A 16,496-nucleotide genomic window follows, 5' to 3' on the forward strand; every position below is an offset into this window, starting at 1 on the left:
AAGCCATGTATGGGATTAGAAACGCTGTTCGCAACACGAGATCAACATAACCGAGATAATCTACTTTAGAGATGTGCTTTTAGAAGAAACTAAGCTTATTAGATATATATAAAAAAAACAAAGCTGCATTTACTATTTGTGAGGAACATCATGAGACCCCATAGAACGTCAAGAGAGCTTTTGTATCCATCTCTCTTTCGGTCTGTGTATAGCAACGGAGCAAACATGAGTGTCCAAGCTATCACAAAGTTGAATAACCCTTCAGCCATCTGTTGATTTTTGTTGAAGACATTTTAAGCAGAATGACAAAATACTATCACTATTGCACAAACAAACAGTTCAAGTTTAATGGTACATTATTACCGGGTGAAGAACAGGAGCTTGTAAGAATTGGATACCAGCTGTTCTGCCACCAAGTGTCAAAAATCAAGAGTTTTTTTTTTCATGAGATCGATATAATTGATCAGAGAAACGCAAGACTCTTATAAGCAGAACATACCGGAGTTTGTAAGAGGCAAGACAAAGAAGAAATTCAGAGAAAGTCCCAAAAGAGAATTCACTGTCTCTGAACTAATTGCCCACACTGGATCTCCCTGTTCATCAAAAGAGTCTCATTTCTGATTTAAAAAAACCGCATAAATCTAAGATAATGCTAATCCAATACACATATACAAAAATTATCAAACCATTCAAGCAGAGATATTATGGTTCTCATTCACAAAATTATCAATGTGATGATTCTACATAAACCATAGAACAATTCTCACAATCCGTGGGCAAGTAGCTCGGAGTAAATTAGTAATCACATAGATCTATGCCTAGATTTCATAAACTAAAGACTATGATTCAAACCACAAAGTTACAACAAACCTAAATCGATTCTCAAAAACATTCAACCAGAGAAATTGAAATGGTTCTCATTCCTATAACAAACGTCATCTACAATGTTAATATACAAATTTTGTGATAAAAAAACAATAAAAAATTGTTTATATACAGATTCAATAAGCTTAACCCGGGTCTAAGTAAAACTTAAAAATCAATAAACGGATCGCATTCGCAGCCTCAACAATCGACAAACTCTACTCTCGCTGGGTTTCACTTTGCAGTGCTCTGACTTGACTCAAGACCCTGTTTTTATCGTCTCTTATTTTGCTAGTTTTCAAATTTAAACGTTTTCGGTAAAAAAAAAAAAAAAAAAAAAAGCACATTGCATTTGAAACAGAACCAATCATGTTTAGGAACATGTGTTAAGTACTTACGTGTTAACGGAGGATTACAATTCACAAGTTCACAACAATATCATGTTACTCACGTCTCATCATATATGAGTTGATTCTATCATAAGTGTTTAAAGTAATTAAAATAATTTTACGAATATGATCATGCTACAAAAAATCAACAATTTTAATACTAGTTGTTTCCAATTATTAAAAAATAAAAACTAAAATCTATAAGACTATGGTTTCAATTGGTGACCAAAATTTAGGAAAAGAACGAGAAGGAATATCACATTCTTCTCTATTCCACAATTTTTTTACCATTTGATATTAATATTTTTTCCCCTACATTCTTCAAAAAATAGGGAACAATAGAACAAAAATATTCCTCCCCAAAATTGATGAGGAACAAATAGAACTAAAAAAACAAATATTAAAATTCGTTTTTATTTTATAATAAATAAAAAATATGTTTATTAATAAAATTTCAATTTTGTAATATAAAAACTTTCATATTTTCACAATGTATTGACAGAAAAAAAAAATTTGATAGGAATTTTATGCTAAACTAATCTTAAGGCTATATTTGAAAACTGTATGAATAGTAGAACAAATTTAAATTACTCTTAAAATTTTATTGTATGTTAATATGAATTATTAATATTTAATATGATATATCTAAAATTTAATTTACAAATTTATTTGAAAATCAAATATAAAAATTTATTATATATACATTAAAATAATATTAATATTATAATTGAAATTTAATTTATTTAATATTTAATATATTTTAAAAATATTTTTATTGTTTGGTTACCATTTACTATTTTGTTTCTTCCAGATTTTCCTTTCATTCCTCAAAAACTGTTTATTCCATTATGCATTGTTCTTTTTATTTCTTTTCTTTTTGTTCTTCTAATGGTTATCCATAGGAGCTTATATCTATAAGATAATATTTTCTTTTTTTTACCCAATTAAATAGTAATTTTCCCTTTAATAATCCCCGTAGAAAAGGATATCAATTGTCTTTTTGCCTTTTTGGAAATTGGAAAAGCATCGTCTATAAGTTACTTATACCAAGCGCTCTTGCTTGTACTGTAACTCTTCTAGGGTTTTAGTTGATCTCCATCTAAACCATCTCTAACGGGTTTTGTTATATCGACTTAGTTGCTCCAAATCTCTACTCGTTTTTTTCGGATCTCTATGCTATATCCTCTGGACTGGTCTGTTTTATATCTGAAGAGAAGATGGAAGAAGCTAGAAGAGCGATGGAGATTGCTGAGAAGAAACTCTCGGAGAATGATTACGATGGTGCGAAGAACTTCGTTAACAAGGCTCAGCGTTTGTATCCACAGCTTGATGGTTTGAACCAACTGTCGATGATGATCAATGTTTATATCTATGCATCAAACAGAGGAGGAGAAGAAGCTGATTGGTACAAGATTCTCGGTGTCGATCCTTTAGCTGATGATGAAGCAGTGAAGAAAACTTACAAGCAGTTTGCTCTTTTGCTTCATCCAGACAAGAACAAGTTTGATGGAGCGGAAGGTGCCTTTAAACTGGTTTCAGAAGCTTGGTGTTTGTTGTCTGATAAGGTTAAGAGAGCTTCTTATGATCAAAGGAGGAAGTCGAAAGAAGCAAAGACTCAGATGCAGAAATCAACAAACCAACAACAATATGGTGTAGATACGAGGAAGGAAGCAAGAAGTACTAAGTATGCATCTGCCGCGGATGCATCAAAACAGAGGCAAACAAGTGACTTTTGGACAAGCAGTATGTTTTGGATAATATGCAGAAGATGCAAGACACACTGGAGGGATTCTGATCTTAACAACGCAAGACCTTGTCCAAATTGTAGTCAAACTTTCATTACAAATTAGAAAATTCCAAAAGCACCAAACAAAACAACCAATAAAGCTACTACTCAACAGCAACAACAGTGGTGTCCAAATTAAATAAAGCACCAGACAAAAGCACCCAAAGAAGGCGGGGACATATGTGAGCTAAGAGCAAGGCCAATGGGAGGTTTTAATTTTGAGGTTATTATGTACTGTTTGATTTTTTTATGAAATAATTGTGTTCTGTTTAAGTTCTAAGAACTCTTGATCTCTTAATTAAAATTGTATCCTCCAATGGTAGTATATAATTATGGGTTTCTTATTTTGAAAATATAGTTTTTTGAAAGTTTAAATAGATTAGAACTAGTATAAATGATTAAACATTTAAGATGTTTTAAAAATGGAAAATATTGCATTTAATTAATTTTTAAACATACAAAACATAGAACAAACATAATACATTTTACAAACATAATACATTTTACACATGCGAAAGAACCAGCATAACTCATGAGGATACCGATACAAAGAGACCAAATTTGCGTTTAATATGTTATAATTAAAGTGTGTTTTCTTCAAATGAAACCACAGTTATTGGCGTTAGAAACAATCAAAGCCTAATATAAAGGGATCGGAAGTTTAACCATACCGCATGCCAATCTACCGCCTGCGTTTCCTGTGGCCAGACTAAGCTCATGTCCACCTATATTCGTCATATCACCCAAGAGATGTAACCAGATCACAACTTTGCTTTAAAGACTATTATAAACTTAGAAAGTGACACCCTTTTATAGGGTGTCAAAATGTTCACAGGGCACAAGAGCAGCAAAATGTTCACAGGGCACAAGAATTGGGCGAGCAGTGTCAAATTGATGTAACGAGAATCACAAATATAATGGTTTACCTTTTCCAAGGTCATAAAGGAATTGCTATAAAATGGCCTATATGGGATCAAAAATCAAACAACCCTAATTCGTTTACCTAGTCGCGAAATTTTCTCGGCTACGCATCACCTCCGCCGATTCAATCTCCTCCGCTACCTCCGACCCCAACCTCCTCTGATTACATATCATTCGATTCCATCTTCTTCCAAAGTCGATTCAGGACTTCTATCGCGAGAGAAAAAGAGAGAGAGACAGAGAGTAAAAAAGATTGAACTCGATCGGGCATCTAATTTTTTTTTGCTCTTCTATTATTTTCTTTGTCCAATTGAACCTTGACACGTAGCGTCTTTTAAATCAAATTTGAGTATAATATATAAGAGACTCTCTTATCTTTTTTTCTTTTAACTGATTTATTTTTTTCCCACAAAACAGTAAAAACCTCTCTTAAAACCTCCCATTGGAGAAAGTCTAACAAGTAAGTAAGACTTATCACATGATTGATTCACATTTAGAAGTTACAGATTCCTGCTTTTACCCTTTTCGTAGATGAGTAAAATAAACTTGATCCCAGTGACATGGGTATGTAACTTCTTACAAAACAATGTCATATTTCATAAGAAAAATACTTAGGTTCACCCCCTTCCCTCTCAACCAATCAGAATGCTCTATCTAATATTTTATATTAAAAAAATCATAATAAAATTAAAAAGCAAAACTAATTATAGAAACAAATTCTGTATACTTTTATTTAAAGAAAGTTAAATATTGTCTTGGTTTAGATTTTACAATTAAACGAGGTTATATATCGGTTTGGGTTTATAAATGAGAATTAGAGTTTAGATTTTATAATTAAAACGAAATTATATGTCGGTTTGGGTTTACAAATGAGGTGGTTAGAGTTTAGAATTTACAATTAGAACAAAATTATATGTTGGTTTGGGTTTACAAATGAGATGGTTAGGGTTTAGATTTTACAATTAGAACGAAATTATATGTCGGTTTGGGTTTACAAATGAGATGGTTAGGGTTTAGATTTAACAATTAGAACGAAAGTATATGTCGGTTTGGGTTTACAAATGAGATGGTTTGGGTTTACAAATGAGATGATTAGGGTTTATATTTTATAATTACAACAAAATTATATATCGGTTTGGGTTTATAAAAGAGCGGTTTAAGTTTCTAATTTTATAATAAATGTGTACATATTTTATTTCCTTATTTTATAAGGGGGTGAATGAAGAGGTTCACCCCTAGGGGTGAACCCAAGTATAATGTGGCTTTCAAATTATAGTAGTATATCTAGATAAATTCTTGGGTTCATATCATATTTATTAACCACTCTTATTCACCCCCTCTTAATTAACCAATCAAAATACAATAAATTGCCATGACATATCATATTTATAAAATAAATAAAAATTAAAATAAAAAGATAAAACAAGTTAAGGAAACCAATTCTGTAGATTTTTTATTAAGGAAATGATGTTGGTTTAAGTTTATAAAATAACGATTAGAGTTTAGATTTTACAATTAAACGAAATCATATGTCGGTTTGGGTTTACAAAAAATGGTTAGGGTTTAGTTTTTACAATTAAACAAAATTATATGTCGTTTTGGGTTTACAAAAGAGTGGTTAGAGTTTAGGGTATACATTTTACAATTAAATGAAATTATATGTCGGCATGGGTTTACAAAAGAGTGGTTAGAGTTTATGGTTTAGATTTTACAATTAAACGAAATTATATGTTGGTTTGGGTTTACAAAAGAGTGGTTAGAGTTTAGATTTTAAAATTAAGCAAAATTATATGTCGGTTTGGGTTTACAAAAGAGTGGTTAGGGTTTAGATTTTAAAATTAAGCAAAATTATATGTCGGTTTGGGTTTATAAAATAGTGATTAGGGTTTAGATTTTACAATTAAAGAAAATTGTATTTTAATTTGGGTTTATAAAAAGAGTGATTTGGGTTTACATGTTATAATTTAAAACTATAATAAAATGTTTAGAATTAATAATTTTAAAATTAATTGATATACAGAATTTGTTTACTTAATCAATAATTTGTTTTCTTAACTACTAGGGGTGAACCAAGAATTGTCCCTATCTAACGTTATATTCTTTTAAAAAATCATATGACATCAGCTCATTATTGAATATTGGTGTACCCCTTTATATGTGTATAATTATATATATATATATATATATTTAAAATATCAACCCATTTTTTATTTGGAAGAAAACTAGCAAACTTTTAACCCTTTTGAAAAATATATCAATTAAATATATTCGTGTATAATAATACCCACGTATAAAGTGTTGGCAGATTCATACATATGATCTTAAGTTCGTAACTTAGTTCTTTCAACATCTAGTAAATTTCATATTGCATATAAGGACTTCCAGCCATCTTTCTCCTTAGAGTGCACTTATAATTTAAACCGTACTACTTTCCCAAAGATTTCCTGGCCTGTTTCGGTTAGTTTAGTTTCATCGAGCAGTCCCGCGATACGTTTATTACTTGGCTTGCGATTAAAGATAGACTCTCAATGGGCCAAAAGATAAAGCTATGGGGTCAGGTCTAACCATGTCCCTTATTCGGCTAAAGAGACGAGACATCAGAGAGTAGAAATCATCTTTTCTTCGTTCACATGCTTATTCTATTTGGTCGGATTTGTGTACTCCTCTTATTAGTGTATATTGTGTATTGACCGACAAGTCTATGTTGGGATTTGTTAATGTCGGTTATTATAAACTTTAATATTGTTGTGAACCCTCAAATACCAGCCCGAAAGCAAATATTCATTTTGTAACTTTCATATTTATAATCATATTCATGTTTTAAAATACTAAATTTTAGTTAAATGCAATAATTTATTTCTATTCAGTTGACATCTTGTCACTTTCATATTATTTATAACATTGCAATGAATAATTAATGACAATGAAAAATATAATAAATAATAAAATAATTTAATACTTAATTATTGCATTTTTGTGACTTTTATATAGTTTATGTAACTCATATGAAAATGAAATATGAATTGATATAAAGATCAGTGGAGTAGCTACTATCCAGTTAAATGATAAATTTATAATATGCTCTAAATTAAATTTTTTTTTGATAATTAGCAAGACACATCTCAAATCTCACATAATTTGTAAATTCAGTATATATGCAGCATATGTTATTACGTTTATAAGAAGTTCAACATATGTGTATATGATATATATATATATACACATATATGTAAGATATGATACAAACACATATATATATATATATATATGGTATTTTTGTTTTAAATAATGATGAAATATTTAATTTTTCTTTCATCTAAAATGTCTTTGTTCTTAATATTTTTTGGAATATTAGTATTTCATATATATTATTTCTATATTATGAACATCATGATGTATTCAATTTTACTTGTCATATTATATGTAGCGTATATCCTATTTTCCTTTTATATTTGTATTCATTTTTAAATAAATAAATCACATGAATTTTTATTTAACTATTTTCAACTTTTATTCACTTATTAATATTATTCTAATCATGTATAATATATCAGTATATATAGTTAATTAACATATATTATATGGAGTATATGTTTATATTAATTTATTAAAATATTGTTGTGAATAGTAAATATATATAAGTTAGGTTTTGGTCTCACTTATATATTGGTACAATTGAATCATCTCCCCATATGATTTGTTTATAAGAAATAACAAATTAACAACATTCCCATAAATTTGGTTTGCTATTGATTTATTTAATTTTTTCATAAAATATAAAATATTAAAGATCCCTATGATTTCATAATACTTTTATTTTTATTTTATTTTTTGAAATTTCCAAAATTCATTAGATTAGATAAACTGAATTCAATACAATAATACTTATGTGTGTATGTTTCTTATAATGTTTTTTTATCGACATATTTGACACATGTCACATTCATTTTAATACATGACTTTTTTTGGAATATATAAATAATGATTTGTTGTTATTTATATATAGATTTCCTATTTATCATAGGTTTAAAATTTTTAATTTCTTTTTCATTTTAAAATATTTTACTAAGTTTAGAATTGACATTTTGTCAACATCTTGCAATTGACACTTTTCATGATCTAATTAATGAGTAATTTTGAAACCAAATTTTATATAAGAAGAAAAGCCAATCATGATCTAATTAATAAATATAAGATTTCAAAAATAAAACACATTGCATTTGAAACAGAACCAACCATGTTTAGGAACATGTGTTAACGGAGAGGATCACAATTCACAAGTTCACAACAATATCATGTTTTACTCACGATCTCATACTCTCATAGTCTCATCATAAATATGAGCTATTAGTTGGTTCTATAATAATTTTTAAAAAGTATGAAAATAATGGTACGAATATCATGCTACACAAATCAACAATTTTAATCATTGTTTCCAATTTATTAAAAAAAAAAAAAAAAAAGCTGAGAAATATCAACAACATATAGTCACCGAGATAATATTTTCCTTTTCTTTCTCAATTAATTTGTAATTTTCCCTTTAATATAATAATCCCCTTAAAGAAAAGGAAAAGGAAAAGGAAATCAATCTTTCTTTTTGGAAATTGGAAAAGCATCGTCTATAAATTACTTATACCAAGCGCTCTTGCTTCTACAATAAGTCTTTTAGGGTTTTAGTGGATCTCAATCAAAATCAGAGAGAGATCGTTCACGAGTTTTGTTATATCGTCCACTGAGTTGCTCCCAAATCTCTATTCGTTTTTTTCCTTTTCCGATCTCTGTGTTATCCTCTGGATTTATATCTGAAGAGAAGATGGAAGAAGCTAGAAGAGCCACGGAGATTGCTGTGAGGAAACTCTCGGAGAATGATTACGATGGGGCGAAGAAATTTGTTATCAAGGCTCAGCGTTTGTATCCAAATCTCGATGGTTTGAAGCAAGTGTCGATGATGATCGGTGTTTATAAATCTGCGTCAAACGGAGGAGAAGAATCTGATTGGTACAAGATTCTCGGTGTCGATCCTTTAGCGGATGATGAAGCAGTGAAGAAAACTTACAGGCAGTTAGCTCTTTTGCTGCATCCGGACAAGAACAAGTTTGATGGAGCGGAAGGTGCCTTTAAACTGGTTTTAGAAGCTTGGTCTTTGTTGTCTGATGAGGTTAAGAGAGCTTCTTATGATCAAAGAAGGAAGTCGAACAAAGCAAAGATTCAGATGCAGAAATCAACAAACCAACAAGGTGGTGTGCATACGAGGAAGGAAGCAAGAAGTACTGAGTATGCGTTTCCCGCGGATGCATCAAAACAGAGGGAACCTGTTATGTTTTGGTCAATGTGCACAGAAGATGCAAGACAGAATGGCAATGTCCGAGGGATTCTAATCTTAACAAGGCAAAAGTTTGTCCAAATTGTAGACAACCTTTCATTGAAACCGTGAAAACTCCAAACAAAAGAAGAACCAATAAAGCTTCTCAACAGCAACAAAAATGCAGCGGTGTCCAAAATAAAGCACCTGACAAAAGAACCAACAAAGCTTCTGAACAGAAACAACAATGGAGTAGTGTCCAAAATAAAGAACCAGACCAAAGCACCGAAAAAGCATCTAATTCTTCTGAGAGAAGTTCTTGGCCATCTGTTAGTTTTACCTTGAAGTGTTCATCAATTTCATCGAAGGCAAGGTCTAATTGTGGATGTCTTGCGAATCGACAACCGAAAAGAAGACTTGAGGAGTTTGCTGCAGAGAAGATTCCTAAGAAGGCGAGGACATGTGATGTGAGCTAAGAAGTAAGTAAGACTTATCACATGATTGATTCACATTTTAGAAGTTACAGATTCCTGCTTTTATACCTTTCATATGGTTTGTTTAGGATGTTGTTTAACCTCTTTGCAACTTTAGACTGATAATGTAGAGTGGAACAAGAGCAAGTTCTCCTTTCATTGCCAATGTGTTTCTAGTCTCCTAACTTGCTTAAAAACATTATGTCTTCTAACAATAAGAATCAAAACATAATATCTTCCTTTCTTTTTTTCAAAGTTGTTTCCAATACAAAAGAATATTCTCTGAGATTATAATTTCCTATTCACTACACTTAGTAATAAATTTTCTTTTACTAATTTCCATTTTACCAAATCCATTAATTTCAGAACGGTTTAGAAAGGAAATCAATTATAATAAGCGCTGGCTCGCTCTTGCTTGTATCCTAAGACATTAGGGTTTTAGTGTGTCTCTTCACTTGGCTCGAGAGTTTGCAAAAGTTTTTCCTTCACAGGTGAGAAATATGGATTCTTTTGAGATTCTGTGATTTCTGGTTGGACTACTGTTTTGTTTATATATACAATCTTTTGTACCTATTTTTGTTTTTGTAGAGTCTTATACTTAACGTACGGCATGGAATGTAATAAGGAAGAAGCTAGAAAAGCGATCGAGATGGCGGAGAGGAAACTTTCAGAGAATGATTTCAGTGGTGCGAAGAAGTTCATTAACAAGGCTCATAATTTGTATCCAAACCTTGATGGTTTGAAGCAAGGGTTGATGATGGTCGATGTTTATATCTCTGCATCAAACAGAGGAGAAGAAGAAGAAGCTGATTGGTATGGAATTCTCGGTGTAGATCCTTTAGCTGATGATGAATCAGTGAAGAAACAGTACAGGAAGTTAGCACTTTTGCTTCACCCGGACAAGAACAAGCTTAATGGTGCGGAAGGCGCCTTTAAGCTGGTTACAGAAGCTTGGTGTATGTTATCTGATAAGGTTACGAGAACTTCTTATGATCAAAGGGGAAGTTTGAAGAAGCAAAGACCGAGATGCAGAAACAACCATACCCACATCAGCCGGCTTCTAGTGGGATGCAAAAACCACCAAACCCATGTGAGCCTGCTTCTTATAATGGCAATCACAATGCTAGAGACAGAGATGCAAAGACTGAGATGCATAAACAACCATACCCACATAGGCCTGCTTCTAGTGGGATGCAGAAACCACCAAACCCATGTGACCCTGCTTCAAATAGTGGTAATGAAAATGCTAGAGACAGTACTGTGGATCAAAGTGTTGGGGATTTAAGTAATAAGATTGCTGGTTGGATAAAGGAACGACTAAATTTACTCAGGCAAGCAGCCTCTTCGGATGAGAACCAAAATGCTAGAGACGGTGTGGATCCAAGTAATGGGGATCGAGGTAATAAGCTTTCTCGTTGGATAAAGAAACGACTAAGTTCACTCAAGCCAGCATCTTATAATGGGAATCAAAATGCTAGAGACGACGGTACCTTTTGGACAATGTGCAATAGATGCAAGGCACAAGGTAAATATATGAGGGATGATTGTCTTGATAAGGCCATACTTTGTCCACATTGTGATCACCCTTTCATTGCAAGTGAGATCAGTCCAGAGGCAAGCCCCCAAAACACAAGTGGTGGTACTTATTTCAAGAGATTTTCTCCATCATCTGTTAGTTTCCACTTGAGTTGTTGTAAGGTCCAGGTCTTATAGTGGAAGGAGTCACAAGAAATAGTTGCTACCGCAGAGAAGATTCTATAGAAGCCAAAGACATATGTGACAGAAGAAGTAAGAACTAAAAGATAATCACATTAAGAAGTTGAAGTTTCCATCTTTTCAAGGAACTTTTTTTTTTAAATCTTTTTCATTAGATGAAGTTAAATAATCTGTTTTTTTTCATTACATATCACCCCTATTGTGTGTGCCACGTTTCCAAGTTCTCATAGGAATGATAAAGATAAGCATTTGTTCACCTATTGTGTGTGTCAGCAGTCCAATATTTAATGTATCTTGAGGTGCGTATGATCTTATAATTAGAAACTGAAATAACTTGAAGTCATATCAGGAAGCTATTACTCGCAAGCAAATAGGATCGAACGATTGAACCTTGAAGAAATAGTAAGGCTTTTGGTAGAACTGTGTCGAACCATGGATTCAAGATTGTATTGGAATTGGAGAAGAGCGTGATATGTGTACCAAAAATACAAGTCATTTAAAACTAAGGTACTGTAATGGTTAGTAGTAGTAGTGTTAGGGGTCAATCACCATCACAGAATACTCTGTTTCTTCGTTAACTTGTTTGTTGTATTGAAACTACTATCTTCATTGTCAGCCAAATAAAATTAGTACCTTGAAATTATAACTCGATTTAACTTTAAAATCAGCTCATTAAAGACAAATTAGTACTACTTCTACTACAATAATAAAGCTTTAGTAATTAAGAGAGCAAAGATAGAAACAGCCTTATATTGTAGTTAATAATCAAAGATCATCATCATCAATCACCACAAACAAAGAGAAAAAAAAATGGAAACTTCTAAACCATCTAGAGGATTTTGCCTTTTTTAATTTCTAGGGATTTTTTTATAGCAAAAACACAATNGAAACTACTATCTTCATTGTCAGCCAAATTAGTACCTTGAAAATATAACTCGATTTAACTCTAAAATCAGTTCATTAAAGACTAATTAGTAGTACTACTTCTACTATTATAAAGCTTTAGTAATTAAGAGAGCAAAGATAGAAGCAGCCTTATACTGTAGTTAATAATCAAAGATCATCATCATCATCATCATCATCAATCACCACAATCAAAGAGAAAAAAATAATGGAAACTTCTGAACAATCTAGAGGATTTTGCCTTTTTTAATTTATAGGGTCTTTTTTATAACAAAAACACAATTAACAACCTAATCGCCGTCACTAACCCAGAGAGATCTTAATCTCCTAATTACAAAACCTAGAAAAATTAAATTCGCTAATAATACGAAATAATCAAGCTCCACCATGACTCATCATCTTCTTAAACTCATCGAAATTAACACAACCATCACCATCAGTATCAACTTTACTAATCATCTTCTTACAATCCTGAACAGAACACTTCTCTCCCAGATTCTTCATCACCGAGTGAAGCTCTTTCGCCGAGATCCTCCCGTTACCATCAAGATCATACAACTCAAACGCTTCCTTCAAATCGCTAACATCGTTCCGATTATTATTACCTCCACCTCCGCCCGCTCCGATCCCGATTTGGAACAAAGCGACGAACTCGTCCAGATCTATGAATCCGTTACCGTCGAGATCGAACTGTTTCATCATCGTCACCGTCTCTTCCGGTGACGCTGTTGGTGAGAGAGCGCGGATCACTTCTTTGAGCTCGTCGACTGAGATTTTCCCGTCGCCGTTTTTGTCGAATCGTTGGAAGACTTTTCGGATGTCCTCCATTGAACCTAAACAGCTACGAACAACTCCGTTCTTCGACGACATTGTTACCGAATTTGAGATTTTTGAGAGAAACTTAAAAAAAAACGGTTATAGTAATGTGTGGAGAAGAAGGAGATGGTTACAAAGTTGGTATAAATAACGGGAAGAAGAAGAGAGAGTGAGTGACGTAATAACGCGTTTTTTTTAATAAAACGCGTTAAGATTGAGTGAGCTGGAGGCATCTTTATTTAAACTATTTCTATTTCCAAATTTTTACTTTTACATTTTTGTAATGCCTCGATTCGATTATATAAAGAAAAAGGGAAAAATGCCAAGAAAAAATTGAAGTTATCTTTATTTAGACATTTAATAATTAATTATTTTAGATTGAAATAAAAATATATTAAATAATAAAAACATTTTATTTAAAATTCAAAACAATTACTGTTGTTGTTTTCATCTTTCGGATTTTTTAATAAAATCAAAATTCCAATTTTATCCTAATTATCTAATTACTATATATATTTTTTGGGTTCATTATAAGAGTCAACCATGATCATGACATACTGAATTATTTTGAAAAAATTAATTTACTTTTCATATTTATGTAGTTATAATTTAATATCCATATTTTTATCTGGTTTTTATTTGATTTCTAATTTTCTACTATATTTTATGCTTTAAAATGCTTTTGATTTTTTTTTTTTTTTTGAAGAAAATGCGTGTGGCTTTATTAATTAAATATAGGGACAAGTTGGTCCACACTATACGAGTCAATCGTGGTCATGGAATACTTGAATCTTAAATAAGTATATTACAAATTCTTTTTTTGCTAATTATTTGAATTAAGTATATTACAAATTATGGTTGTTGTTGGTGTCCGAATTCACATTCGAATATGGTCCCGGGGAAAAAATATTATAATCAGTAAAACTAACAAATTTAATCCGTATAAGAAATCAATATTCGATCGTAAGATTTATTTCACATTTGAATTCGGGCGCGTGAAGCCATGCGCGGCGATTTTTCTCTAACTTAAAGTCTAAAGTTTTTTTTCACTGTTATCTTGCTCGCCTCTCCATTGTCCGGTTTTGACCGGCGCTGTGAGAGGGCCACCACGTTTTTCTCTTTAGCTTAGGTTCTGGCACTTGTGTGAATCGACAAGCCTTTGAAGTGCCATGAAGCTCGCGGTGAAGGGGAGTAGTTCCGCTGCGTGTGACGGCCACCTAGTGGTGTTGACGGATCTCCTCCGTTTGACTCTCTTCGCTAGTCGACGACTTGAGTTTCGACGGAGATCCAGCGTTTTCATTTGCGTCTCACGACTTCGACCAGCGAGGATCTGTTTCAGATCTACTCCTCCTCCTTCGCAAACCCTACGACAGATTCAAGCTCTGCTCCACGTTGTTGCGGCGTGGCTTCTTTGTCTCTTTGGGTTTCTCAATTTTCAAGTCTCTGCTTGGAAATCGGCCACGTCGACTTGCAATTTCCGGTGATTGGGCTTATCTCCAATGGGATTTCTTGCTGGTTGACGGCATTGTTCCTGATGTTTGTTGCCCATGTCCCTTCCGTGTGGGTCGTCTCGTTTGTCGGAGCTGATGGCACCGAGTGCTCTTCTTTGATTGCTCTTGCTTCCCTCCTTCAGATAGGTTTCAGGGCACCGCTGCCTCACGACTTCAATCTGATCACAAACTTTGACGATTTAGCTTGTCTTCGGGATGAGATCTTTCTGTTTGCATTTTCTGCTAGAGGACAACTTTCAGTTTTTGTAAGAGAGTGACCATGTTTGAAGTGTCAAGTGTATGACATCGTCTCGGTTCTCAGATTATGACTTTGGTAGCTACGGTGGTGTTGAATTTTGGTGATGGTATAGCTTCCGGTGGTGGCTAATTTTATGTCTCATTTGTTGACGTCACAAGTATTTATTAGCTTGTTGATTATACTTCAAGGCCTGGTTTTGAATGTGTCTAACTAGTGCGGTTGCTTTGAGTTGAAGTTAGTATTGCGATGAATTCTCGCCTTTGGTTGTTTTTTGATTTGTACTCTAGAGGAGCTAGTAAGACCGATGGTGTTCTATGTGGTTATGAATAGCTTAAATCATGCTCTGCGCTAGCCGACTTCGGGGAATGAACTTGGTAGAGGGAGCTCACATCTTTCGCAGGATTCGGTTCGTGAGGTTCCATTTTGGGAAAGCTCATGGATTTGATTGACGAGTCGCTCTCACATGACGCGGGAGGAGTATGTGATCAAGGACTTTGAGTTTTTGCCGTTGACGGCCCATCCTCGGACCTTCAGTGAAAGGCTTCTAGTGGTAAGATTCAAGCGCAATTTGGTGTTTTCAAGTTGCAATCAGCCTTCTACTTCAGCTACTTATCTAGGAAGAACTTCAAAATCGTCATCGCTTCATCTAATTAACTCCTTCAGCTTCAATGCTTTAGTCGAGTGGATGGACCGAAATTTGTGTACTACACTTTATGCTTCCATGTTTTTACTTTTTTTGCCATAGAACCATTTGTATAGATTTATAATCTTTAATTGTAAACCTAAACTGTTTTCATTTTAATGAAATATTTACATTCGTAGCAAAAAAAAGGAAAAGAAATCAATATTCGAACTCATCTTTTTGTCCACCCATCACCTCGACCGCTCATTTTGTTTAAAGGTCTGAAAAGTTAAAAAGTTAAAATCTTTTTTTCTTTCAACAACCAAATGTTAAAACCTAAATGGAGGAAGACGTAAAGAGAAATATTTTATTTGGTCCAAACATTCTATAATATTAATAATTAAATTATGATTAAGTCTCGATGGTAAAATTTTGGGTAAAAAAGGACAATACTTGAGTTTACTCTAAGGAGGCGAACCTCTTTATTCACTTACTTATTTATAAGAAAATAAAATTTGAATACATTATTGTAAAATAAAAAATCTCAAACCGTTCTTTTATAAACCAAACCGATATATAATTTTATTTTAATTGTAAAGTCTAATTCTTAACCAGCTCATTTGTAAACTCAAACCGATATATAGTTTCGTTCTAATTGTAAAATCTAAATCCTAACAACTTCATTTGTAAACCTACACCGACATATAATTTCGTTATCATTGTAAAATCTAAACCATAATCACCTCATTTGTAAACCCAAATTGACATATTATTTTGTTCTACTTGTAAAATTTAAACTCTAACCACTTTATTTGTAAATCCAAACTGGCACATAATTTTGTTTTAACTGTAAAATCTAAACCCTAATCACATCATTTGTAAACCCAAATCGATATATAATTTCATTCTAATTGTAAAATCTAAACCCTAATTTTTATTTATAAACCTAAACCGA

The 16,496-nt window shown here is 32.5% G+C and overlaps 4 protein-coding genes and 1 long non-coding RNA gene across 5 annotated transcripts; 3 read left to right on the forward strand and 2 right to left on the reverse strand.

Moving 5' to 3' along the window:
• LOC104724135 lies at nt 1-1,171 on the reverse strand. Its single transcript, XR_757528.1, has 4 exons — nt 500-1,171; nt 364-401; nt 134-269; nt 1-24 (listed from the first exon to the last, which is right to left on the reverse strand). It is a non-coding gene; the product is annotated as an uncharacterized LOC104724135 (long non-coding RNA).
• Nucleotides 2,455-3,103, forward strand: LOC104728266 (dnaJ homolog subfamily B member 12-like). Its single transcript, XM_019231928.1, has 2 exons — nt 2,455-2,860; nt 2,921-3,103. The coding sequence occupies exons 1-2, from the start codon at nt 2,471-2,473 to the stop codon at nt 3,101-3,103; spliced, it is 573 nt and encodes a 190-aa protein (XP_019087473.1). The 5' UTR covers nt 2,455-2,470.
• LOC104724136 (dnaJ homolog subfamily B member 12-like) lies at nt 8,505-9,945 on the forward strand. The gene has a single exon (XM_010442582.2). It carries the CDS (start codon nt 8,774-8,776, stop codon nt 9,392-9,394), a length of 621 nt encoding a protein of 206 aa, XP_010440884.1. The 5' UTR covers nt 8,505-8,773; the 3' UTR covers nt 9,395-9,945.
• Nucleotides 9,973-12,336, forward strand: LOC109127179 (dnaJ homolog subfamily B member 12-like). The gene has a single exon (XM_019231599.1). It carries the CDS (start codon nt 10,346-10,348, stop codon nt 11,018-11,020), a length of 675 nt encoding a protein of 224 aa, XP_019087144.1. The 5' UTR covers nt 9,973-10,345; the 3' UTR covers nt 11,021-12,336.
• Nucleotides 12,186-13,293, reverse strand: LOC104724137 (calcium-binding protein CML24-like). Its single transcript, XM_010442584.2, has 2 exons — nt 12,642-13,293; nt 12,186-12,341 (listed from the first exon to the last, which is right to left on the reverse strand). The coding sequence occupies exon 1, from the start codon at nt 13,222-13,224 to the stop codon at nt 12,730-12,732; it is 495 nt and encodes a 164-aa protein (XP_010440886.1). The 5' UTR covers nt 13,225-13,293; the 3' UTR covers nt 12,186-12,341; nt 12,642-12,729.

This window comes from Camelina sativa, chromosome 11, assembly GCF_000633955.1.
Source record: "Camelina sativa cultivar DH55 chromosome 11, Cs, whole genome shotgun sequence".
NCBI lineage: Eukaryota > Viridiplantae > Streptophyta > Magnoliopsida > Brassicales > Brassicaceae > Camelina > Camelina sativa.